Source organism: Rhinopithecus roxellana, chromosome 8 (assembly GCF_007565055.1).
Source record: "Rhinopithecus roxellana isolate Shanxi Qingling chromosome 8, ASM756505v1, whole genome shotgun sequence".
NCBI classification, from domain to species: Eukaryota; Metazoa; Chordata; class Mammalia; order Primates; family Cercopithecidae; genus Rhinopithecus; species Rhinopithecus roxellana.
The window spans coordinates 16673622-16699307 of record NC_044556.1 but is presented as its reverse complement, the minus strand read 5'-3'; the positions used below and the strand labels follow the sequence as shown (position 1 = coordinate 16699307).

At 53.2% G+C, this 25686-nt stretch overlaps 2 protein-coding genes across 9 annotated transcripts; both read right to left on the bottom strand.

The window, feature by feature from the left end:
- Nucleotides 1-2796: 2796 nt before the first annotated feature.
- Nucleotides 2797-8757, bottom strand: ANKLE1 (ankyrin repeat and LEM domain containing 1). Of its 6 annotated transcripts, none has more exons than XM_010361457.2 (9): nt 8412-8757; nt 8185-8337; nt 7644-7749; nt 7395-7533; nt 6439-7176; nt 6135-6312; nt 4824-4983; nt 4595-4733; nt 2797-4038 (listed from the first exon to the last, which is right to left on the bottom strand). In XM_010361457.2, exons 1-9 carry the CDS (start codon nt 8633-8635, stop codon nt 3866-3868), a joined length of 2010 nt encoding a protein of 669 aa, XP_010359759.1. In that variant the 5' UTR covers nt 8636-8757; the 3' UTR covers nt 2797-3865. The 6 variants fall into 6 exon arrangements, with proteins under 6 accessions (XP_010359759.1, XP_010359760.1, XP_030793015.1 ...); XM_010361458.2 differs by having other exon boundaries at nt 6517-7176; nt 8445-8757; XM_030937155.1 differs by having other exon boundaries at nt 2803-4038; nt 8415-8757.
- A 2656-nt stretch (nt 8758-11413) lies between these two features.
- Nucleotides 11414-22681, bottom strand: BABAM1 (BRISC and BRCA1 A complex member 1). Of its 3 annotated transcripts, none has more exons than XM_010361460.1 (9): nt 22541-22681; nt 20965-21262; nt 18918-18976; nt 16698-16818; nt 16537-16615; nt 14589-14613; nt 13779-13908; nt 13493-13579; nt 11414-11909 (listed from the first exon to the last, which is right to left on the bottom strand). In XM_010361460.1, exons 2-9 carry the CDS (start codon nt 21247-21249, stop codon nt 11706-11708), a joined length of 990 nt encoding a protein of 329 aa, XP_010359762.1. In that variant the 5' UTR covers nt 21250-21262; nt 22541-22681; the 3' UTR covers nt 11414-11705. The 3 variants fall into 3 exon arrangements, with proteins under 3 accessions (XP_010359762.1, XP_030791555.1, XP_010359763.1); XM_030935695.1 differs by having other exon boundaries at nt 20965-21300; nt 22541-22639; XM_010361461.2 differs by having other exon boundaries at nt 20965-21254; nt 22541-22639.
- Between the last annotated feature and the right edge of the window lie 3005 nt (nt 22682-25686).

Sequence of the window (25686 nt, the reverse complement as noted above, 5' to 3'; positions counted from 1 at the left end):
ACGCTGTTCATCACCCTGCAATGCACGGGACAGACCCCACAGCAAAGAATAAGCCAACCCCAAATGTCATTAGAGCCAAGATTGGGAAACCTTGTGTTAGACAAATCCCATCTCTTCTGGGGGCTCTAGATTCTTTACCAATGTCCTGTTTCTGTATTCTGGGGCGATGGGACAGTGTCATAACTCCTGTGGCTTTATCATTAGATTTGGCACCTGGGAGACAACCCCATTTCACACTTTTTTTTTTTTTTTTTTTTTTTTTTTGAGACAGAGTCTTGCTCTGTTGCCCAAGCTGGAGTGCAGTGGCACAATCTTGGTTCACTGCAGCCTCAGCCTCCTGGGATCAAGCGATTCTCTTGCCTCAGCCTCCTGAGTAGCTGAGATTACAGACACCCGCCACCACGCCCGGCTAATTTTTGTATTTTTAGTAGAGACAGGGTTTCACCGTGTTGGCCAGGCTGATCTTGAATTCCTGACCTCAGGTGATCCACCCGCCTCGGCCTCCCAAAGTGATGGGAGTACAGGCGTGAGCCACGGTCCCTGGCCCCTGTTTTACATTTGAGGAAAGTGAAGCTCAGAGAACGGTTTCTTCGGGTCAGTTACAAGTGGTGGAGCCCAAACCCACTCCAGAAACTGGACTCCTAATCACAATACCAGCCATTCCCCCAGGAACAGCCAGCGGCTCAGCAGTGGCAAGGCGGCGGAAACTCGGCCCAGGTCACAGCCCGCCCCCTGAGGGACCTGGTTGGCTAAACTGCCGTGATGACCGGCAGGTCCTGAAGCCAATGAGGCAGCGGATCTCTCCAGGTCCCTAAATCCACGGGGCCCTTTGCAGAAGCGACTTCCAGAAGCTTAAATGCCCTCGACCCGCCTGCCCGCCCGAAACCAGACTCCTGATGTCTCACCAGGATGACGACTTCGTATTTACTGAAGATCTTTGCACATGAATGATCTGAAGTCTCGTAGCATCGCTGGAAGTCAGGTTATTATAGTACTAGTAGTAGTAGTAGTAGTAGTAGTAGTAGTAGTAGTAGTAGTAGTAGTAGAAGTATTTGAGATGGAGTCTCACTCTTTCGCCAGGCTGGGGTGCAGTGGCGCGATCTCTGTTTATCGCAACCTTCGCCTCCCAGGTTCAAGTGATTCTCCTGCCTCAGCCTCCCAAGTAACTGGAATCACAGGCGCTCACCACCACACCCGGCTCATGTTTTGTATTTAGTAGAGACAGGGTTTCACCATGTTGATCAGGCTGGTCTTGAACTCCTGACCTCAGGTGATCCACCTGCTTCAGCCTCCCAAATAGCTAGGATTACAGGCGTGAGCCACCACGCCCTGCAGGGTTATTATTAATAATCCCCCCCCCCTTTTTGTTTGAGACAAAGTTTTGCTCTTGTTGCCCAGGCTGGAGTGCAATGGCCGGATATCAGCTCACCACAACCACCGCCTCCCGGGTTCAAGTGATTCTCCTGCCTCAGCCTCCCAAGTAGCTGGGATTACAGGCATGTGCCACCACGCCTGGTTAATTTTTGTATTTTTAGTAAAGATGGGGTTTCTCCATGTTGGTCAGGCTGGCTTCGAACTCCTGACCTCAGATGATCTGCCCGCCTCAGCCTCCCAAAGTGCTGGGATTATAGGCATGAGCCACTGAGCCCGGCCAATAATCCCATTTTATAGAGGGTGGGGTTGCACAGTGATCCTGAAGAGGGTCCTGGCCCTGCTCACGCCTCATCACACAGGCAGCCTCTCCAGGGCCCCCACACCTCCCCTTCCTCCAGAAAGTTTTCGCCTGGGCTGCACTGCTAGACACTTTGGGCTCTGAGCCACACACTTTGCTCACATGACCTTATTTTTAAATTTTTATAGTTTTTTTAAGAGACAGGATCTTGATATCGCCCAGGCTGGAGTGCAGTGCTGTGATCGTAGCTCCTTGCAACCTCCAACTCCCAGGCTCAAGCAATCTTCCCACCTCAGGCTCCCAAGCAGCTGGGACTACAGGCCCACCCACCACATCCGCCTAATGTTTTTACTTTTTGTAGAGAGAGAGTCTTGCTATGTTGCCCAGGCTGGTCTCAAACTCCTGGGCTCATGCTATCCTCCTGCCTCAGCCTCCCAAAGTGCCGGGAGAACAGGCGTGACACCCAGCCCTGACATGACCACATTTCATCTCTTTACTGCCCCCACTGTACAACCTAGGAAACCCAGGCTCAGACAGATTAAATACTGGTCCCAGGTCTCACGGCTGGGTAGCAGTGAACTTGGCTCTTGAGCTGGGTAGATACCCTGAGTGCAGCTGAAGATTTGCCAGTCCATCCCGCCATGTGGGTGTCCCATGTCTGGGAGGTAAGAGCAGGCTCTATCCATTTTGACAGGAACAAGCTGCCAAAGTGTTACCAGAAAGGGGTCCTGATCCAGACCCCAAGAGAGGGTTCTCCAATCTCACACTAGAAAGAATCCAGGAAGGCTGGGCGTGGTGGCTCAAGCCTGTAATCCCAGCACTTTGGGAGGCTGAGACGGGCGGATCACGAGGTCAGGAGTTCGAGACCATCCTGGCTAACACGGTGAAACCCCGTATCTACTAAAAAAAAATACAAGAAAAGCTAGCCGGGCGGGGTGGCTGGTGCCTGTAGTCCCAGCTACTCGGGAGGCTGAGGCAGGAGAATGGCGTAAACCCGGGAGGCGGAGCTTGCAGTGAGCTGAGATCCGGCCACTGCACTCCAGCCTGGGTGACAGAGCGAGACTCCGTCTCAAAAAGAAAAAAAAAAAAAAAGAAAGAATCCAGGGTGATTTCATAGAGTATAGTGAAAGCAAATTTATTAAGAAACAAAAGGAATAAAAGAATGGCTACTCCATAGACAGGGCAAGGCTGCTGGTTGCCCATTTTTATGGTTATTTCTTGATGATATGCTAAACAAGGGGTGGATTATTCATGCCTCCCCTTTTTAGACCATATAGGGTCTAAAGGGTAATGTCCTGACGTTGACACGGCATTTGTTCTTTTGTTTGCTTCTTTGAGACAGACTCTCGCTCTGTCGCCCAGGTTGGAGTGAAGTGGCACAATCTCAGCTCACTGCAACCTCCGCCTCCCAGGTTCAAGTGATCCTCCTGCCTCAGCCCACCTACTAGCTGGGATTACAGGCACGTGTCACCATGCCCAGATAATTTTTGTATTTTTAGTAGAGACAGGGTTTCACCATGTTGGCCAGGCTGGTCTTGAACTCCTGACCTCAGGTGATCTGCCTGCCTTCGCCATTCAAAGTGCTAGGATTACAGGCATAAGCCACAGCGCCTGGCCAGCCATGGCATTTGTAAACTGTCATGGCGCTGGTGGGGGTGTAGCAATGAGGACGACCAGAGGTCACTCTTGTCGCCATCTTGGTATTGGTGGGTTTTGGCCGGCTTCTTTACTGCAACCTGTTTTATCAGCAAAGTCTTTATGACCCATTATCTTGTGCTGACCCCCTACCTCATCCTGTGACTTAGAATGTTTTAACCGTCTGGGAATGCAGCCCAGTAGGTTTCAACCTCATTTTACCCAGCTTCTATTCAAGGTGGAGTTGCCCAGGTTCAAACGCCTCTGACAGAAGCACTGGACTGTTCCAAAGCACCTTCTGCTTCCCTACTTGTCCTCCTCCCATGACGGGGAGCTCACTATTTACTACCCCTCCAGGAGTACCATCTGTAACAAAGTCCTCTCTCAGACTGGGGGAGATCTGCCCTGGTGCTCCCTACACACACACACACACACACACACACACACACACACACACACACACCCCTTCTGAAACCAGAGATGGGGGCTGCTGTCAGCACGGGGCAGCTGGAACATTCAAACATTTCTTCCCAGGCTGGATGGCCAACTCCCCAGCACTCAGCCCCGGGCCTGGATGTCCTGGGGACGAAGCTGTCGCTCGCCTTCAGCCAGGAAGACGAGGAGGGCGCGGTGCAGTAGGTGCACCCCCAAGCGCCGGCGACGAGCAGGTGGCCAGCCTGCCACCACTCCATAGCAGTGCCCTTGTTTCTGGTTGGTGAGCGTCTGGATCCCTGGAGAAATTGGATGTGAGGTCACAGGGGCAGCCATGGGGACACCTCCCCATCCAGAAGTGTGTGACAGCAGGCGGCTGGGTACGGTGGCTCACGCCTGTAATCCCAACACTTTGGGTAGATCACATGAGGCCAGGAGTTCAAGAACAGCCTGGCCAACATGGTGAAATTCCATCTCTACTAAAAATACAGAACTTAGCTTGGCATGATATGGTGATATATGCCTGTAATCCCAGCTACTTGGGAGGCTGAGGCACAAGAATCACTTGAACCTGGGAGGCAGAGGCTGCAATGAGTTGGGATCATGCCACCACACTCCAGCCTGGGCGACAGAGTCTCACACACACACAAAAAAGTATGTGACAGCAAACCCAATGCGTATTGCCCTTGAGTGGGGATAAACCAGTGGAGCAAAATACATGCATGTTCAGGTTCAAAGTTGGTGCTCAATAATTCCTCAGTCAACAAATGAACACCCCTCAGAAGCAAAAAAATGAGGGAACTAGAAAGCCAAATGCCTTTCATATGACCCCCATTCTATGTACCAGGCACCCACCTAGGGCTTCCACAATACACGCCTCCCGTGTATAAGCCTCCACAGCGACCACATGCTGGAAGCAATGTAGGGACACAACGCCGCAACCACTGGCCCAGATGTCCAAGATCTGACGCACCTTGGGGCAGGCCTGGGGGGGCTAGGGCAGAGTCTGGAGTCAGCACCCCCAATCCCCTCCCCTGCCCATGGCCTGACTGCCCTCGCTGAACCCTGATCCCTGTCCTCACACCTGTTTTCTTGACCGCCCATGGTGACCAAGGGCTTCCCAAAGGTGGACATATGGCCGGGCCCTCGTCCCTTTGCCCACGTAGAAGATGGCACGGACGAAAGTCTGAAGGCGCTCAGCTGGGGTCAGTGAGAAGGCTCGGGCTGGCAGGTCCTGAGTCTCCCTGGATGAAGGGGGCAGCTCAGACAAGGAAAAGTGGATAGAGTGGTTCCCAGAGGCAGTCCTTAAAGTCATATGTCTAGTGACTCCTGATTACAGGATCAGAGAAAGGCAGTGGCTCCCCAAAGACATTCAGCAGCTTGCTTTTTTTTTAATATATATTTTTGTTTTTTTTTTTAGACAGAGTTTCACTCTTGTTCTCCCGGCTGGAGTCCAATGGCACGATCTCAGTTCACTGCAACCTCCACCTCCCAGGTTCAAGCGATTCTCCTGCCTCAGCCTCCCGAATAGCTGGGATTACAGCCATGCGCCAACACGCCTGGCTAATCTTGTATTTTTAGTAGAAATGGGGTTTCTCCATGTTGATCACGCTGGTCTCTAACTCCTGACCTCAGGTGATCTGCCCACCTCAGCCTCCCAAAGTGCTGGCCATGGTGGCTCACGCCTGTAATCCCAACACTTTGGGAGGCCGAGGCGGGAGGATCACTTGAGGCCAGGAGTTTGAAACCAGTCTGGCCAACATGATGAAACCCCATATCTACTAAAATTACAAAAAAAATTAGCCAGGCATGGTGGCATATGCCTGTAATCCCAACTACTTGGGAGGCTGAGGCACAAAAATCGCTTGAACCCAGGAGGCAGAGGTTGCAGTGAGCCAAGACTGCACTACTACATTCCAGCCTGGGTGAAAGTGTGAGAATCCGCCTCAAAAATAAAAAAGGAAAAAAAAAAAAGGAAAAAAAAAAGAGGCTGGTGTGGTGGCTCACGCCTGTAATCCCAGCATTTTAGGAGGCCAGGGTGGGCGGATTACCTGAGGTCAGGAGTTCAAGACCAGCCTGGCCAACATGTTTAAACCTCGTCTCTACCAAAAATACAAAAATTAGCCGGGTGTGGTGGCGGGTGCCTGTAATCCCAGCTACTTGAGAGGCTGAGACAAGAGGATTGTTTGAAGCCAGGAGATGGAGGTTGCAGTGAGCCGAGACGGCACCATTGTATTCCAGCCTTGGCAACAAGAATGAAACTCTGTCTTAAAAAAAAAAAAGAAGAAGCTGATGATTAGAGAGGGCCAGTCCCTTTCTTAAGGGTACACAGTGAATAAAAACCAATCCCCAAATTTTCTAGCTTCCATTTCTGGGGCTTTCCTGCCCTAAGTACCTGGGGTCCAGCAGCAGATATGTGAAGCTAGACTTCACGACCCCCTCCCGCCACCTCCTGGCAGGATCTGGCTGCTCAAACTGCTGGGCCAGTGCGTCTTCATCTGCCTGGACGTCTGGAATACAGCCTGTCCGCAGGGCTGCAGCCAGTTCTAGGCTGTGCCCTGAAAACTCTGGGCCTGGAAGTCAAGGGAGATGGAGGAAGGGATGATTCTGAGATGAGGAGGGAAATGGGGCTGAGAGCTGGGGTTCTCTAGGAGATTCCTGGAGGCTCCCTGGATTCCATATGCCCTGGGGAGACTAACCAGGCGCAATCTGGGCTGCTTTCAGCTGCTGGAGGTAGAATCGCCGGGTGAAGGGTGTGACAGGGCCAGGATTCTCACCAAGCGCTCGGAGCCCCTGCAGCAACTCCAAGTCAGACACAATGGAGACTGGCTGGTCCTGGCAAGAGCTGACAGGGTCCCTGCCACCTGTAGAGCTTGCTTCATCCTCTGTCAGCCAGAGCGTGGCCATGTCACTATCAATGGATGTCTGGTGCTCCCACAGGCCGTGGCAGTCAGAAGCTCCAGGGGGTGGTGTCTGTGGGGGGCTATGAGCTGGACTCCTGTCTAGGAGAGGCATGGAGGAAGGGGAGGACTGGAAGCCAGCAGCATTTGGTGGGGTCAGAGTCAGGGCCTGCAGATGGGCATTCAGCTCTGCCTCCGTGCCCTGAGACCTAGGTACCCTCTGGGTGGCATGGACAACATGCAGAAGTCCTTGCCTGATCGGTGGTAATGACCCTGCCCAGGGGGGAGTGTCCGAGGCTGGGTCCTCGGCTCCAGAGACCTCAACCGCTGTGATGAAAGAGGCATCTGAGCTGTAATCCCAGTGCCCTGGAGGGGACGCTGAGCTCCCATCTTTGTCCACAATTTCAAGGGGAACAGGGAGGCTGGGGGGTCCTGGGTCAGCCTCCAAGCCCATGTCCCTGTTGTCACCTCTGCATGGCTGCGTTTGGAGTGCTATGGAGTCCAGCATCTCATCAGGAGATCCAGAGAGGCCTGGAGCTGCAGGTGAGAGTGGGGGTCAGAGAGGAGAGGAGGAGGGATGAGACAGCAATGGGAATAGGATCAGACATAAAAAGGAGATAGCAATGTCTGAGGCCAAAAAAGCTGGCCACAGATAGTGGACGTAAGAGAACCAATAGGCGGGGTGGGGGAGACAGTGGATGCCAGGGACTGGTCTTCAGAAGTCAAGCCCCAGCAGCCCTGCAGGCCCTACTCACTGCCAGGTGCAGCCTCGGACTCCTGGGTCTCTGCCCCAATCCGGGTCCGGGTCCTGGTCCGCATGTCGAGATCTTGCAGGACTCGCGCACACTCCAGGTGTCCCTGCTGCAGGGCCAGGTCCAGCGGCCGGAGTCCATCCTACAGGGGCGCGGTCAGCAGGGGGCTCTCGAGGCCCTCTTACCTTCCTTCCCTCCCTCCCTCTCTCTGGGCTCGCCCAGCCTTTCTTTGCCCGCGCAGTGCCTCCCAACCTGGTCGCGCAGCGCCGGGTTCGCTCCTTGGCTCAGCAGCAGCTCCAGGCCGCGGCGGCAGCCCCAGGCAGCGGCCACATGCAGCGGCGTCAGTGCCTCGACAGATCTGGGGCGGCAGAGCAAGAGGGGTCATTGCGGACTCCGCCTCCTGGCAGGAATCCCAATCTCCGCTCTGGGGACCCGGAGCCTTCGTTCTCGGCCCCCCGATCTCCACTGTCCACCCTGGGACACTGCCCTTGGAACCTAGATGCTATGACCTCAGGCCAGGACCCAAACCTCTGTCGTCTGACCCTGGAGCCTCCACCACAAGATCCGAACCCTTGGTCCTAGCGCAGCCCCATTCCCCGCCCTCGGTCTGGGGCCCCAGCGCCTCCCTCGAGCCCTAGCCCCTGCCCTTGGAGCCCCAAGTTCCCTCCCCAAGATTCCCCCAAACCCCACCCTCGGGCTCCGAGGCCCTGGCCCGGGATGGTGGGGCGCCCCTTCCCGGATTCCCAGACTTCGGCTTGGGGAGACCCCGCCCCGGACCCAGGCTCTACCTTACCGAGCGTTAGGGTCCCCGCCTTGGCGCAGTAGGGCCCCGAGGCAACGCAGGCCACGCGGGTGCCGGGCTCCGGCCGCCAAGTGCACAGCCGCCGCGCCATCCTCCAACACCAAATTAGGGTCCGCGCCGCAGCGAAGCAGCTCCTCTACCGCCCTGCAAACACCAGGGTCAGAGTGGACTCGGGTCAAAGACCCCCACTCCTGGCCCGCCCCCCGTCCCGCCCTCACCACGGCTCCTCCTCCCGCAGCGCCGCCCGCAACCTGCGAGCCAGGCGGGCCTCGGAGCACATGCCCTGGCGGGGTCCGAAGCGCATCTCCTGGCGGGCCCATTTCCTACTTCCCGCGGCGGGCTTGTGGGCATGCGCCGCTCCGCCCCTCGGCTCGGGGGTACCCTCTCCCGGGGTGAGCAGGGTTCCTAGCCAGGCTGCCCCGCGCCGCACCGGGGTCCACATCGGGGTTCGAGAGCTTTGGTGTTCGCAGAGGCCCGTGACACCCGGAGGCGCTCAAGCAGGGGCTGGGACCGCCGATAAGAGCCCGGGAGGGAGGATGCCACCGGGTGTGCCACTATCTCATTTAAAAACGGGAAACACGAAGGCACCCGGCTCGAGTGGGTGGAGCTACGATTAGGAAAGTCCGGGGTGCCGCAGGTCGTTAAGTCTCAGGGAATCTTCTACAAGGGTGGCCTCTGGGAGGGCGCACGGCCTTATGAGAGGCTTAGGCCGGGCACGGTGGCTCACACCTGTAATCCCAGCACTTCGGGAGGCCCAAGCAGGAGGGTTGCTTGAGCTCTGGAGTTCGAGATCAGCCTGGGAAACTTGGATAAACCCTGTCCCTACAAAAAATACAAAAAACTAGCCGGGCGTGGTGGCTTGCGCCTGTGGTCCCAGCTACTTGGGAGGCTGAGTTGGTAGAATCTCCTGAGCCCGGAAGTTCGAGGATGCAGTAAGCCATGATCACACCACTGCACTCCAGCCTGGGCAACAGAGCAAAACTCTGTCTCAGAAAATAAACAAGTAAATAAATAAATACATACATACAGGCTGGGCGCGGTGGCTCAAGCCTGTAATCCCAGCACTTTGGGAGGCCGAGACGGGTGGATCACAAGGTCAGGAGATCGAGACCATCCTGGCTAACACAGTGAAACCCCGTCTCTACTAAAAAATACAAAAAACTAGCCGGGCGAGGTGGCGGACGCCTGTAGTCCCAGCTACTTGGGAGGCTGAGGCAGGAGAACGGCGTAAACCCCGGAGGCGGAGCTTACAGTGAGCTGAGATCTGGCCCCTGCACTCCAGCCTGGGCGACAGAGCGAGACTCCGTCTCAAAAAATAAATACATACATACATACATAAAATAGAGGCTTTAATTTCCAACTCCCAGGCCGAGGGCCCGGCTCACGCCTTTAATCATAGTGCTTTGGGAGGCTGAGGCGGGAGGATCGCTTGAGGCTACTAGTTTTTTGTTATTTTTCCTTTCTTTTTGTGAGTGCAGGAGTTTGAGACCAGCCTGGGCAACAGAGTGAGGCCATGTCTGTTTGGTTTTTGTTGTTGTTGTTGTTGTTATTGTTGTTTTTGAAACAGATCTTACTCAGTCCCCCAGACTGGAGTGCAGTGGCGCAATCTGGGCTCACTGCAACATTTGCCTCCCGGGTTCAAGTTATTCTCCTGCCTTGGCCTCCTGAGTAGCTGGGATTACAGGCATGTGCCACCACACTCAGCTAATTTTTGTATTTTTAGTAGAGATGGGGTTTCACCATGTTGTCCAGGCTGGTCTCGAGCTCCTGACCTCAGGTGATCTGCCTGCCTCAGCGTCCCAAACTGCTGGGATTACAGGCAGAGACCTTGTCTTTATTATTTATTTATTTATTTATTTATTTATTTTTTGAGACGGAGTTTTGTTCTTGTTGCCCAGGCTGGAGTGCAGTGATGTGATCTCAGCTCACTGCAACCTCCTCCTTCCAGGTTCAAGAGATTCTCCTGCCTCAGCCTCCCCAGTAGCTGTGATTACAGGCATGCACCATCACGTCTGGCTAATTTTTGTATTTTTAGTAAAGACAGGGTTTCACCATGTTGGTCAGGCTGGTCTTGAACTCCTGACTTTGTGATCTGCCTGCCTCGGCCTCCCAAAGTACCGGGATTACAGCCATGAGCCACCACGCCTGGCCAAGACCCTGTCTTTAAAAACAATCTTTTTAAAAATTTCCAGCCCCCGTTCTGTGTTGCCCATTTTTAATCCAGCGCAATTAGGACTTCAGTATTTTGGAGGGCTGGACCTCTGAGTCTTAGTGTCCCATCTGCAAAATGTGAGAATCCTAACGAAGCTGATGCGGGGACTGAACAGGGGCTTGGGCACAAGGGTCTGACACACGCAATAGGTTCCCGAAAAATGTTCATAGGGAGGAAAAGCAGTCACTCGATAAAGCTATTTGTGTTTACTTTTGAGATAGAGTCTTGCTCTGTTGCCCAGGCTGGAGTGCAGTGTTGCGATGACAGTTCACTGCAGCCTTGACCTCCTAGGCTCAAGTGATCCTCCCACTTCAGCCTCCCAAGCAGCTGGGAATCACAGGCGTGAGCCACCAAGCCTGGCTAATTTTTGCATTTCCTGTAGAGACAGGAAATGTTGCTATGTTGTCCAGGGTGGTCTTGAACTCCTGGCCTCAGGCAACCCTCCTATCATGGCCTCAATACTGCTGATGGAGCTGTTAAACCTCCCCCTTAGGGACGTATGATCCAGGCCTGGCTGATCAGAACACCATACAACCCTGGCACAGGACTAGCTCTTAATTTAAGGTCATGTAACCCCCCAAGGAAGTCCAGTCATATCCAGGTGCTGACAGAACTCTGCCTTGACCTGGATTGGGGTCTGGGGAGTGGTTGGAGCCATCATACACCTTTCCATTTGTTGGGGGGTAAGCAGGGCACATTGACTGGCAACCATGTAGTACCCTCCCCAATGGCAATGTTGACCTAGCACCTGGATACAGCCAAGCCTGAAGCTGTTGTCTTGGCTTTTTCATCTTTATTTTTGAACTTTTCATTTTTATTTGAGAAAAGCTCTCGCTCTGTCACCAGGGTAGAGTACAGTGGTGTGATCTCAACTCGCTGCAACCTCTGCGTCCCAGGGGCTTTTTCATCCACAAGAAAGCAGCCACTCACCTTTGCTCAGTGGCTAAGTTTTCTGTCACTTGCAATGAAGATGATCCCAATTAACACAAAGTGATTGGTGTGGACTTTGGTTAATGAGTCTCAAATTTTTATTTTCATGGCAAAAATCACACAGGGAAGAACAAAAATTATCCATGACAAACTAGGAGTGGAAATGGGCTGGGAAACATGGAAGATGGATGCCCACAGTTCCTGGGATCCCTCCTGGAATCCTGGGTTTCCCTCCTAGGACCCCCCCAAGGTACCCTAGGTGCCTCCTGGAACCCCCTGACCCCGGAGGTCCCAAGGAACCCAGTTTGAGAACCAAAGCTTTAGGCCAAGGACTTCCTTGCACAAGAAGATGCAGATGTACAGGGATGATTCAGACAGTGGCCTCAACCTCAGTGGCTTCATCCTCCTCCTCCAGCAGGCTGTAGGAAGCATGGCTCTGGCAGGGCCGCTGCAGGGGGTGGGCCAATAGTTTCGCCATGCAGTTGTGCAACTCCAGGGCTGGCCCAGCCAGCGCCACCTCATACTTGTAGCTGGTACCCTTGGTATCCAGGCTGCCCATGAAGGCAAACATGTCCTGGGGAGGGGCGGGGGTCAGTGAAGGTCTGTTCAGGCAGAGGTTACCCCAATAGGCCCTTCATATCCCTGGAGGGCTTCTGAGAAGAGGGGACATCTGGGGTGGGTTCTAAAGGGTGAAGAGGAGTTTGCCAAGCAGAAACCATTCATACATTGAGCAAACATTCCCTGCCACGGACCCAGTGTTAGGGATCCGAAGAGGTCCCAGTCATGGCCCCCAAAGAGTCCCCAGTGTGGAGAGACACAGTCACATACAGACACATTATCCTGGCCCCCACTTTGATCCTTCTTGAAAAACAGGGAGGGCTTCTCAGAGGAGGGATTTTTTATTTTACTTTTTTTTTTATTGTTGAGACGGGGTTTCGCTGTTGTTCCCAGGCTGGAGTGCAATGGCACGATCCCAGTTCACTGCAACCTCCAACTCCCAGGTTCAAACAATTCTCCCGCCTCAGCCTCCTGAGTAGATGGGATTACAGGCATGCGCCACCATGCCCGGTTAATTTTGTATTTTTAGTAGAGACACCGTTTCTCCATATTGGTCAGGCTGGTCCAAACTCCCGACTCAGGTGATCCACCTGCCTCGGCCTCCCAAAGTGCTGGGATTACAGGTGTGAGCCATCGCTGCCTGGCCCAATTTTTATTTTTTGACACAGGGTCTCCACCCTGTCACCCAGGCTGGAGTGCAGTGGCTTGATCATAGCTCACTGCAATCTCCACCTTTTGGGCTCAAGTGAGCCTCCTATCTCAGCCTCCCGAGTAGCTGGGACCACAGGCATACGCCACCACGCCTGGCAAGAGGGGGGACTTTTGATTTGGGTATTGAGGTATGAGGAGGAGCTGGTCTCAACTCCCTGTTCATAGTTGGGTAAACTGAGGTTCAGAGAAGTAAGGAGTACACTCGAGGTCCCACAGCTAGTTCAGGTCTGGGATGTGAAGGCCCAGCAGGGCCTGGGGAGTCCAAGAGGGATGGATGCTCCAGGCTGAGGGCACAGCGAGGTCAAAGGCAGGAAGAAAGGGAAGAGGGAGCCGGTTGCGGTGGCTCACACCTGTAATCCCAGCACTTTGGGAGGCTGAGGCAGGCAGATCACCTGAGGTCAGGAGTTCAAGACCAGCCTGGTCAACATGGTGAAACTCTGTCTCTACTAAAAATACAAAAATTAACCTGGTGTGATGGCAGGTACCTGTATTCCCAGCTACTCGGGAGGCTGACGCATGAGAATTGTTTGAACCCAGGAGGCAGAGGTTGCAGTGGGTCAAGATCGTGCCACTGCACTCCAGCCTGGGAGACAGACAGACGGAGACTCTGTCTCAAACAAAAAAAAAAACAGAAAGAAAGAAAGGAAAGCAAGGAACACTGGGGATGGGGGAGGCAGGACTCAAGATGTTTGCCTGGACCATTGTCCCAGTGGCTGCCACAGCAGACAATTGGGAAACAGCTGTTCAATGACCAAATGCCATGACCCACCCCGGCCAGGGCTCCAGGGCTACCAAATGGAGGTAGAGACCCCCAGACCCAGCACAGGTGTGTTCCAAGACATCCTGTCCACACCCGCCTGCCACTCAACACGTGCTGCGGCCTCTCACCTTCCAGCTCATCTCCTCCTCCTTCTCCTCGGTGCCATTGTGGATGTAAACAACGTCAAAGAAGAAATATGGGCACTGGAACATTTTCTGTGGGGGAAGTAAAGAACACCAGCCTCTGGGGCTTGGGTGACCCCATGCCCCATGTCTATAACTCCCCTATTTCTGCCTCAGACTCTGGCAACTTGCCTCTAGGCACTCCAGCCTCTGTGGTTGGGAAGTCCCTCCTGGTGTCAAACCACCATCTTCATGGCTGCAGGCACCCCTCCCTCTCCCAGGCCTCACCCACCTTCATGGGCTCCGTCAAGGAGAACTGGGGCTGGCAGGGTGGACGGCTGTAGACAAGGATGGTGCGGACCACATATGGTGGGGGAATCGTCTGCACGTTCTCTGTGACCGGAAGCTCAGTTTTCTGCTGGCTGCATACGCGGGAGGAGGGAGCAGTCAGAGCAGCCTGTGGGGGTCTGCCCCTCTTATCACCCTCAGAGAGACGCTAGATGCTCACCAGGCAGGTGAGGCCCCACTGATGTATCCCAAGTTCACTGCTGCCTGTGAGGCGTCCCGTAAGCGGTTCCCTCTGCCCTGAGCATGTTCCCAGCCTCACCCCTCTGAGTGCAATGGTGAGATCTCGGCTCACTGCAACCTCTGCCTCCAAGGTTCAAGCAATTCTCCTGACCCGGCCTCTCAAGTAGCTGGGATTACCGGCGCCCATCACCACGTCCAGCTAATTTTTGTATTTTTAGTAGAGATGCACTTTCACCACGCTGGCCAGGCTGGTCTCAAACTCCTGACCTCAGGAGATCTGCCTGCCTTGGCCTCCCAAAGTGCTGGGATTACAGGCCTGAGCCACCGCGCCTGGGCCACCCTCAGTGTCCTGAGCATCCCCCATCACTGCTGTCAGCTGGAGCTGCCTAGCAGCACGTGCATCTCCACCGGCCCCCGTGCTCCCAAGACACATAAATGAGGAATTGCTCAGGGCGAGGTTGGAAGGGAGGAGGCTTTAAGACTCCCTAGATTATTTCTGGGCTATTTGGGGCTTCTTCCCGCAAGTGACCCTTCTCTTTGAAGGTGAGTAAGAATTTCTCCGCAGGGGACTTACATGAGGCTGAAAAGTCCTTCCAGATCTGGTGGGGATGCTAAGGAGAAGGCTGGTAGAGCACGAGTGAACAGGAACAGGTGGCTTCCCCGGTCCTGATGCTAGAGGAGACCCGGCACGCCTGCAGATGCACCATGTGACCCTGCCAAGTCACTTGCCCTCTCTGACACTCGAATTCCCCTCAGCATGGATCACAAAATAGGGTGCTGGCACCAGATGACGTAGGACTCTTGGTATGCCAGGCACAGTGGCTCACGCCTGCAATCTCAGCACTTTGGGAGGCCAAGGCGGGTGGACCACCTGAGGTCAGGAGTTCGAGACCAGCCTGGCCAACATGGTGAAACCCCATCTCTACTAAAAATACAATATTAGCTGGGCCTAGTGGCGCATGTCTGTAATCTCAGCTACTTGGGAGGCTAAGGCAGGAAAATTGCTTGAACTCGGGAGGTGGAGATTGCGGTGAGCCGAGATCGTGCTGCTGCACTCCAGCCTGGGCAACAAGAGCGAGACCCCATCTCAAAAACAATAATAAATAAGATCCACAGGGAGCCATGGGAGGTTTTGGAGCAGAGATGGGACGAAATCTAATTTGTTTTAAAACAGAATGGGGCTGGGCATGGTGGCTCATGCCTGTAATCTCAGCACTTTGGGAGGCTGGGGTGGGAGGATCACTTGAGCCCAGGAATTCAAGACCAGCCTGGGCAACATAGCAAGACCCCGTCTCTAAAAAACATACAAAATTGGCCGGGCGCAGTGGCTCAAGCCTGTAATCCCAGCACTTTGGGAGGCCAAGACGGGCGGATCACGAGGTCAGGAGATCGAAACCATCCTGGTTAACACAGTGAAACCCTGTCTCTACTAAAAAATACAAAAAAACTAGCCGGGTGAGGTGGCGGGCGTCAGTAGTCCCAGCTACTCGGGAGACTGAGGCAGGAGAATGGCGTGAACCCGGGAGGCGGAGCTTGCAGTGAGCTGAGATCCGGCCACTGCACTCCAGCCCCGGCGACAGAGTGAGACTCCGTCTCAAAAAAAAAAAAAAAAAAAAAAACATACTAAATTAGCCTGGTGTGGTGGTGCACACCTATAATCCCAGCTACTTGGGAGGCTGAGGCAGGAGAATCACTTGAACCTGGGAGGTGGAACTTAAAATGAGCCAAGATCGCACCATTGCACTCAGCCAGGGCAACGAGAGCAAAACTCCGTCTCAAAAAAAAAAAAAAAAAGCAAAAAAAAAAAAAGCTCCCCTTTCCTGCACGGCTGGGGCCACTGTCCTCAAAACAAAAGAGCCAGGGGTGTTCTTGTCCTCCTGAAAAAAACTCTAACCATTTTTTACCTTTTCAACTTACAAGAGTCCTATTCTATTTCAGTTTTGGGCCACATATGAGCCTTTTATGTCCAAATTACCGTAAACTGTCCTGCACCCAGGTTCAAGGGGCTGTAGGAGGAATGATGACATTTCTGTCACACACTGCCATTTACTGAGCACCAACTGTATGCCCAGCCCTGTGTGAGGTGATCCCCTTGTGGGTAAATTCTGGACCTCCTGAGTACAAATAAGGTACTTTTTTTTTAAAGACGGAGTCTCACTCTGTCATCCAGGCTGGAGTGCAGTGGCGAGATCTCAGCTCACTGCAACCTCCGCCTCCCAGGCTCAAGTGATTCTTGAGCCTCAGCCTCACAAGTCGCTGGGATTATAGGCGGGGACCACCGTGCCTGGACCAAATGAAGTACTTTCGCTTCTATATTATTACAGCATCTCCATGGGGTAGGCAGCTTTGTGCCTTCCACAGTACAGATGCGGAAACTGAGGCTCAGAGGGGTGACTTTCCCAGCCTTGGCAGGACTGAGATCTGAACTTCAGCCAGCCAGAGTCAGGACTCAGACTTTCCTGAGCCCCAAGGACGACAGGAGACAGCCCCCTTCACAGGGACACCCGTGCCAGGAAGGATACTGAAGGTGGAACAGGAGGCCGTCTCCAGATCATAGAGGCAGCTGCAGAGCTCACGGGGGTCAGAGGTCAGGCCGGACAGCTGCAGGGAAGCAAAGGCCTCAGCGCGGTGCTCCTCGGGCCCCAGGGGACCCCAGGGCACCCAGCGCCTGCCCAGGCCTCACCCAGGCCGTGTCGTCATTCACCACCACCAGTGCAAACTCGTGGCTTTTGTCGATCTTGTGTTTTGTCCGCACGAACATCTCGATCATCTTCTGGGAGACGTTGAGGGCGTTGGTTTTGGAGCTGGAGAGGCAGAGTAGAGGGGAATTAAGGTTCCCTCAGGGCCGGGCGCGGTGGCTCATGCCCGTAATCCCAGCACTTTGGGAGGCCGAGGCAGGTGGATCACGAGATCAGGAGTTCAAGACCAGCCTGGCCAAGATGGTGAAACCCTGTCTCTACTAAAAATACAAAAAAATTAGACAGGCGTGGTGGCGGGCGCCTGTAATCCCAGGTATTCAGGAGGCTGAGTCAGAGAACTGCTTGAACCCGGAAGGCAGAGGTTGCAGTGAGCCGAGATCGTGCTACTGCACTCCAGTCTGGGCAACAGAGCGAGACTCCGTCTCAAAAAAAAAAAGATTCCTTCAGCGACCCTCCTCTGAGAACCCTGTATCAGCCCCACGATAAGGCCCTAGAAGTACAGGTCACACTGCAGGGGGATGGCGGAGCTCAGCCACAAACCCAGTAGACTGGCTGACATCTGAGCGCCTGCCCTCTCCAAATGGTCCCTCTGCGCAGCATGCGGATCAAAGTTCCTCAAGACTCATTGCAGGAACTTTGCTCAGCCATGGGCAGCTGTGATTGCCGCTGAGGGGAAGGAGGTGTCATCTTCAACATCTCCAAGTAGGCCCTCAAGCCCCATCCAGGCCCTGCCACTCAAACTGCCCCCTACCCCAGATACATGGCTCCAGGCAAGTATCATGTGTAGGCAGCACATGACTCCAGACAAGGGCTTCAGGGCCAGCTGGGCCTGGGTCCCAATCCTGGCTCTGCCCCATTGCTCTGAGCCCTCAATTGAGCAGGTCACTTTGCTTCTTGGCATCTCCAAGTCATTGCTATGAAGGGAGGCTCAATGGGTCATAGCCTTAACATTACCAGTTGTCCTTGCTACTCTTTTTTTATTTTACTTTTTGTGAGATGGAGTTCTGTTCTTGTTGCCCAGGCTGGAGTGCAATAGCGTGATCTCAGCTCACTGCAACCTCTGTCTCCCGGATTAAAGTGATTCTCCTGCCTCAGCCTCCTGAATAGCTGGGACTACAGGCATGCGCCACCGTGCCCAGCTAATTTTTGTATTTTTAGTAGAGGTGGGGGTTTCACTATGTCAGCCAGGCTGGCCACAAACTCCAGACCTCGTGATCTGCCCACCTCGGCCTCCCAAAGTAATCCCAGCACTTTGAGAGGCCGAGGCGGGCAGATCACGAGGTCAGGAGATCGAGACCACCCTCACTAACACGGTGAAACCCCGTCTCTACTAAAAACAAAAAAATTAGCCGGGCGTGGTGGAGGTGGGCACCTGTAGTCCCAGCTACTCGGGAGGCTGAAGCAGGAGAATGGCGTGAAACCGGGAGGCGGAGCTTGCAGTGAGCGGAGATAGTGCCACTGCACTCCAGCATGGGCGACAGAGCGAGATTCTGTCTCAAAAAAAAAAAAAAAAAAAGAGAGAGACAAGGTCTTGCTCTATCACCCAGGCTGGAGTGTGGTGGCAAAACCATAGCTCACTGCAGCCTCAAACTCTTGGGATCAATCGATCCTCCCAGCTTGCCCTCCCAAGTAGCTGGGAGTCTAGGAGCATGCCACCATGCCCAGCCAAGGCAGGCAGACTTCAGATCAGGAGTTTTGAGACCAGCCTGGCCAACATGGTAAAACTCTTATCTCTACTAAAAATACAAAAATTAACCGAGCATGGTGGTGCATGCCTGTAATCTCAGCTACTCGGGAGGCTGAGGCACAAGAATCACTTGAACCTGGGAGGTGGGGGTTGCAGTGAGCTGAACTCACTCCATTGCACTCCAGCCTGGGAAAGAGAGCGACACCCTGTCTCAAAAACAAATAAATGAATACATATATACATATATATATATATTTTTTTTATTTTAGAGAGATGGGGTCCATGTTGCCCAGACTAGTCTTGAACCCCTAGCCTCAAGTGATCTTCCTATCTCGGCCTTTCGAGTCACCGGGATTACAGGCATGAGCCACTGCACCTGGCTCTTGCTACTCTCTGATACTGCCAGGCCTGAAGCCAGACCAAGCTGGTGTGAGTTTCAGAGTGAGAGCCCCGTATCTTTTGGGCTTGACCCTCCCGGCCATGGCCACATGTTCAAGCCCTAAAATGTCCCTCTTACCCGTTGAACGACTCCAGCTTTGGCAGTGACATTTCCTCTGACAGGTCCAGGCAGATAATCTACAAGGTAGTTGGAGGGTGGTGAGCATCCTCTGACTTTAACGTTGGCTCCCACACCACTTACTGGCCCTCTTCAAGCTGCCCTGTCTGAAAAGGCAGTACGGTGACCCCTAATCATGAGCCAAGCCATCCACTTTGAAAAGCAATGGCTTAGAAGCATGGGCGCTGAACTGGGAGTCCATGTAGAAAAGCAAATCAATGAGCCAGAGAATGTGTGACACAGAAACACAGAAATGAGGATATAGTGGGTCGAACTGTGGCTCCCAAAAGATATGTCCACCCAGAACCTGAGAATGTGACCTTATTTGGCCAGGCACAGTGGCTCACACCTGTAATCCCAGCACTTTGGGAGGCCAAGGTAGGCAGATCACTTGAGGTCAGGAGTTTGAGACCAGCCTGGCCAACATGGCGAAACCCCATCTCTACCAAAAATACAAAAAATTGGCTAGGTGTGGTGGCACGTACCTGTAATCCCAGCTACTCGGGAGGCTAAACCAAGAGAATTGCTTGAACCCGGGAGGTGGAGGATGCAGTGAGCCCTGATTGCACCACTGCACTCCAGCCTGTGACAGAGTGAAACTCTGTCTCAAAAAAAAAAAAAAAAAAAAAAAACAGAGGCCAGACATGGTGGCTCCCACCTGTAATCCCAGCACCTTGGGAGGCTAAGGCAGGCAGATCATGAGGTCAGGAGATCAAGACCATCCTGGCCAACATGGTAAAACCTGGTCTCTACTAAAAAATACAAAAAGTAGTTGGATGTGGTGGTGAGTGCCTATAATCCCAGTTACTTGGGAGGCTGAGGCAGGAGAATCGTTTTAACCAGGGAGCTGGAGGTTGCAGTGAGCTGAGATCATGCCACTGCACTCCAGCTGATGACAGAGCAGGACTCTATCTCAAAGAAAAAAAAAAAAAAAAAGAATGTGACCTTATTTGGAATCAGGGTCTCTGCAAATGTAATTAAAGTAAGGGTCTTGAGATAAGATCCTGTTTTGATGACAAATGTCCTTATAGGAGACAGAAGAGAAGACAGTGAGAAAGGCTTTATGAGGACTGGACAGAATTGGGCAAAGACAGTCGAGCGCAGTGGCTCACGCCTCTAGTCCCAGCACTTTGGGAGGCCAAGGCGGGTGGATCACCTGAGCTCAGGAGTTCGAGACCAGCCAGGCCAACATGGTGAAACCCCGTCTCTCCTAAAAATTAGCCGGGCGTGGTGGCATGCGCCTGTAGTCCCAGCTACTAGGGGGGCTGAGGCAGGAGAATCACTTGAACCCAGGAGGTGGAGGTTGCAGTGAGCCGAGATCATGCCACTGCACTCCAGCTTGGGCGAAAGAGTGAGATTCTGTCTCAAAAAAAAAAAAAAAAAATTGGGCAAAGACTAGAGTGATGCAGCCATAAGCCAAGGAATGCCAGGAGCCACCAGAGGCTAGAAGAGGCAAGAAGAGACCAGGTGGGGTGGCTCATGCCTATAATCCCATCACTTTGGGAGGCCAAGGCAGGCGGATCACCTAAGGTCAGGAGTTCGAAACCAGCCTCGCCAATGTGGTGAAACTGTGTCTCTACTAAAAATACAAAAATTAGCCGGGCGTGGTGGCGCATACTTGTAATCCCAGCTACTTGGGAGGCTGAGGCAGGAGAATTGCTTGAACCCATGAGGCAGAGGTTGCAGTGAGCCAAGATCGTGCCACTGCACTCCAGCCTGGGCAACAAGAGCGAAACTCCATCTCAAAAAAAAAAAAAGACAAAAAGAAGAGGCAAGAAAGAATCCTCCCTTAGAGCCTCCAGAGGGGGCGTGGCCCTGCCGACACCTGACTTCTGGCCCCAAGAACTGTGAGAGAATAAATTTCTCTGGTTGAAAGCTATCAAGTCCATGGAGACATGTGGCAGCCACAGGTAACTAATACAAAGGGAATGTCTGCAGAGTGAATCCCAAAAGACAAGATGCTAGGTTTCATAGCATCTTAGAGCCCCAGGCCACCCCTTCTACTTACCACCTTCTCTGGACAGTTGACCCTTGGTGTCCGAATTTGGACCTCAGGGGCTGGCGGGGGCACCTGCCAAGACTTAGGGCCGGCTCCTGAAGTGTTGGGGCTCCCATCGTCAGCACTGGCGGCCTCACCCTCACCCTCGCTGCGGCTGCCCACGCTGGCCTGTGCCCCCACTGCCCGGTCCTCAGCCCCTTCAGGATTGGAGCGAGTGCGGGGCCGAGGCTCTGCTGTGTGCTCCTCTTCCTCCTCCTCCTCTTCAGTGGGGCTGCTGGGCTCCACCACTTCCATGGCTCCTGTGTGGCTAGATGGAACATAGACAGGGGAAGCCAGAATCCTCCCCTTGGGAGTTTTGAAAACATTTGGTTATGATCGGGCGTGGTGGCTCACGCCTGTAATCCCAGCACTTTGGGAGGCCGAGGCAGGCGGATCACCTGAGGTTGGAAGTTCGAGACCAGCCTCACCAACATGGAGAAATCCCGTCTCTACTAAAAATACAAAATTAGCCAGGCGTGGTGGTGCATGCGTGTAATCCCAGCTACTCGGGAGGCTAAGGCAGGAGAATCGATGGAACCTGGGAGGGGTGGTTGCAGTGAGCCAAAATCCCACCATGCACTCCACCCTGGGCAACAAGAGTGAAACTCGGTCTCAAAAAAAAAAAATTTTGCTTACTAAGAAGGAAGAGGGTCCATGAGCCGCTTACTGATGATGAGTCACTCCTCTTAGGGAGTCTGTTTCCTCAGCTGTAGAACGAGTGCCTTTTACACCTATCAGCTGAGTAGTCACTCTGATATAAGATAACAGTCCCCCCTCTTTTTTCCTTTTTTTTTTTTTTTTTTTAACGTAGTGCTAGCCCCATGCTCCTATTCGGCCGGTGAGCACATCCCAGCTCTCTGGCCACTGAAAATGGCTCAGGGATGGGCACATGACCCAAATCAGGCCATTGAGTGGCAGCTCTGCAACTTCTAACACTGCCATCAAGGAAAAGAGACTCCCATTAGAGTTGCAGAGCTGGGAGAATAAAGTTGAGAGCTGCGAGGGGCCCCTTTTGCCTCTAAAGTAAAAAGCGAAATGGTCTCTACCCAGAAAACTGCTGATCGAATTCTGACCACCTGGACCCAGCTCCTATTAGACCCAATCTATAAGCCACTAACTTCCTTTTCTTCCTTAAGCCACATTGAGTAGGGTTTTCTGTTACCTAAAACTGAAAACGTCTTGGTGAATAAAGGAATAATAACCTCTAGGACACCCTCGTGCCTAGCGGGTGTCTGCATGGGGGAGAAGCAAAATATTAGGACTGTGGTTCCTCTTGGAGAGAAATAGGACACGAATGGAACAGTTTGTCTATCTGGGCAATAGGCACGGGCTTCCCAAGATGGTCTTTGAGCTCCTTGCAGTCCCCACGCCTCTAAGGAAAACAAAGCTTTAGTGACAGCAAGAAGGATGGAGGCTAGACTGCATAAGAAACCAGAAATAAAGGCGGAAGCCCCAGGAAAGGCTAGGAGCTGGATTTCTCGGGGCAAAGGGAGCTGGGCCCCTAGGAACGGGCCGCGCATGCTTTCACCACCCAACTTCGGCTCACCGTAGCCTGAGCCTCCTTCTAAATCAGCCGCCGACTCTCTAGGAAGCCGCCATCTTTACAGCCGGAAGTTGTGCGGCGCAGCCCCGACGCCTCCTGGGAAATGTAGTTCAACGGGTCGCAGAACAAGCGGAGACAGAAACTGCTTGCGGCTAGGAAGGACTTGGAAGCTGATAGGCTAATACTGGGCTAGGGGGTGGGGTTTGGAGTGCGACAGTGTCAGTGCTTCTACCGTGATAGGCTAAAACGTGGAATACAGGTGGAGCTTGCAATGTGATAGGCTAAGAGGGACGAAGAAGGCCGATTTAGGGAAAGAGGAGGAGCTGATTGGTGATTGGTGGAGCTGGCCTGAGCCTCCATGTGAGGCAGCTATTCCCATGTGGGCGTGGCCTAAGCATCCAGGGCCCCTCCCAACTACTTAATTCCTGCTCGTTATTTTACATATATTTGCATGAATCAAAAAATACTTACTCTGGTCTTATTGGGTCACTGTAGGTGGAGGGAAGCTAAGTCGGGCCTATTTCAAGCCTGCCTCCTTTTTCATGGCTTTTTTCTTTCTTATTTTTAGAGACAGGGTATCGCTCTGTCGCCCAAACTAGACTGCAGTCACGCGATCCTGGCTAGTCACTACAGCTAAGCGATCTCTCAAGTAGCTGGGACTACAGGCGAGGACCACCGCTCAGGCTAAACCAGCCTTCCTTCTTTTTTTTTTTTTTTTTTTTTTTTTTTTTTTTTTTTTTTTTTGAGACGGAGTCTCGCTCTGTCGCCCAGGCTGGAGTGCAGTGGCCGGATCTCAGCTCACTGCAAGCTCCGCCTCCCGGGTTTACGCCATTCTCTCGCCTCAGCCTCCCGAGTAGCTGGGACTACAGGCGCCCGCCACCACGCCCGGCTAGTTTTTTGTATTTTTTTTTTTAGTAGAGACGGGCTTTCACCGTGTTAGCCAGGATGGTTTCGATCTCCTGACCTCGTGATCCGCCCGTCTCGGCCTCCCAAAGTGCTGGGATTACAGGCTTGAGCCACCGCGCCCGGCCCCTTCTATTTTTTTTTTATTTCAGACACAGTCTCACTCTGTCGCCCAGGCTGCCGTTGTCTTCTTATTGCACACTTCCCCCTTAGCCCCAGAAGTATGCATGCTGGAACTACAGGCGCCCACCACCACGCCCGGCTAATTTTTTTGTATTTTTAGCAGAGACGGGGTTTCACCGTGTTCGCCAGGATGGTCTGGATCTCCTGACCTCGTGATCTGCCCGCCTCGGCCTCCCAAAGTGCTGAGATTACAGGCTTGAGCCACCGCGCCCGGCCGTTGTTTTTTTTTTGGTTTTGGTTTTGGTTTTTTGAGATGGAACCTCTCTGTGTCGCCCAGAGGTCTGTCGCCTAGAGCAGCTCTTTGAAGGCTCTAAGCCTTTGTCCAGGCAGTTCCTTCTGCCTGGAATGCTGTTCCTCCTGTTGCTTTTCTGGCAAGTTCTTCATCCTTCAAAGATCACCTTTACACAGCCCCTCTGGCTATTCTCGGATTAGAGCCTGGCCAATGTGGCAGGCTTCTTTGACCCTTAAAAAAAAAAAAACTGAGGGGTTGGGGGCAGTGGCTCACACTTGTAATCACAGCATTTTGGGAGGCTGAGGTGGGTGGATCACGAGGTCAAGAGTTGGAGATCAGCCTGGCTAATATGGTGAAATCCCGTCTCTACTAAAATTACAAAAAATTATCCGGGTGTGGTGGTGCACACCTGTAATCACAGCTACTCGGAAGGCTGAGGCAGAAGAATCGCTTGAACCCAGGAGGTGGAGGTTGCAGTGAGCCGAGATCACGCCACTGCACACTCCAGCCTCGGTGACAGAGCAAGATTCCATCTAAAAAAATAAAATAAATAAATAAACTGAGGCTTCAAGTGGCTCTTAAATACTTCTGGGGCTGGTGGGGTCGATGACTCATGCCTGTAATCCCAACACTTTGGGAGGGTGAGGCGGGTGGATCACCTGAGTTCAGGAGCTTAAGAGCAGCCTGGCCAACATGGCAAAAACCCATCTCTAGCCGAGTGCAGTGGCTCATGCCTGTAATCCTAGCACTTTGGGAGGCTGAAGCAGGTGGATCACCTGAGGTCAGGAGTTCAAGACCAGCCTGGCCAACATGGTAAAACCCTGTCTCTACTAAAAATACAAAAATTAGCCGGGCGTTGTGGTGGGCACTTGTAATCCCAGCTACTCGGGAGGCTGAGGCAGGAGAACTGCTTGAACCCAGGAGGTGGAGGATGCAATGAGATTGCACCGCTGCACTCCAATCTGGGCGATAGAACGAGACTCCATCTCAAAAAAAAAAAAAGAAAAAAAAAAGGTTGGGCGCAGTGGCTCACGCCTCTAATCCCAGCACTTTGGGAGGCCGAGGTGGGTGGATCACGAGGTCAGAAGATCGAGACCATCCTGGCTAACACGGCGAAACCCCGTCTCTACTAAAAATACAAAAAAATTAGGCGGGCGTGGTGGCAGGTGCCTGTAGTCCCAGCTACTCGGGAAGCTGAGGCAGGAGAATGGTGTGAACCCGGGAGGCAAAGGTTGCAGTGAGCTGATATCGCACTACTCTACTCCAGCCTGGGCGACAGAGCGAGAAGAGAACTGTCAGCCCACAATGGAGAGACAAGCAGAGAAGAAGAGTTTACAGGGGAGCCAAATAAAATCCATCAGCTCAGAGGAACATTCTAGCTCTTTTTTTTTCTTTCTTTTTGAGACAGTGTCTTGCCTTGTTACCCAGACTGGAGTGCAGTGGCGTGACCATGGCTCACTGCAGCCTCAACTTCCAGGTATTAAGCAATCCTCCCACCTCAGCCTCCCGAGTAGCTGGGACTACAGGCATATGCCACCACTCCTGGCTAAGTTTTATATTTTATGTAGAGATGGGGGTCTTGCCATGTTGCCGAGACTTGTCTTAAACTCTTGGGCTCAAGCGATCTGCCTTCCTCAGCTTCCCAGAGTGCTGGGATTACAGGCGTGAGCCATGGTGCTCGGCCCATTCTAGCTCTTGAGAAATAAAATCCAAGAGTCAGAGCTAGAAGAGCCATGGGCTTGGAGGCTCAGACGAGGAGGGGCTGAAACCTTGGGAGTCAGGTATGTGTGCCCCGCTAGGGCTGCAGGAAGCCGCTGTCCTCAAAAAGGAA

Coding starts and splice junctions, on each gene's coding strand:
- ANKLE1 (XM_010361457.2), bottom strand. CDS start 8,635: ATGTGGACCCCGGTGCGGCGCGGGGCAGCCTGGCTAGGAACCCTGCTC. Junction 8,338..8,411: donor CTGCGGGAGGAGGAGCCGTG/GTGAGGGCGGGA, acceptor TGGTGTTTGCAG/GGCGGTAGAGGAGCTGCTTC. Junction 4,984..6,134: donor TATCTGCTGCTGGACCCCAG/GTACTTAGGGCA, acceptor CCCTTCATCCAG/GGAGACTCAGGACCTGCCAG.
- BABAM1 (XM_010361460.1), bottom strand. CDS start 21,249: ATGGAAGTGGTGGAGCCCAGCAGCCCCACTGAAGAGGAGGAGGAGGAA. Junction 18,977..20,964: donor TCAACTGTCCAGAGAAGGTG/GTAAGTAGAAGG, acceptor ACTACCTTGTAG/ATTATCTGCCTGGACCTGTC. Junction 11,910..13,492: donor AGGAGGAGATGAGCTGGAAG/GTGAGAGGCCGC, acceptor GCCCCTCCCCAG/GACATGTTTGCCTTCATGGG.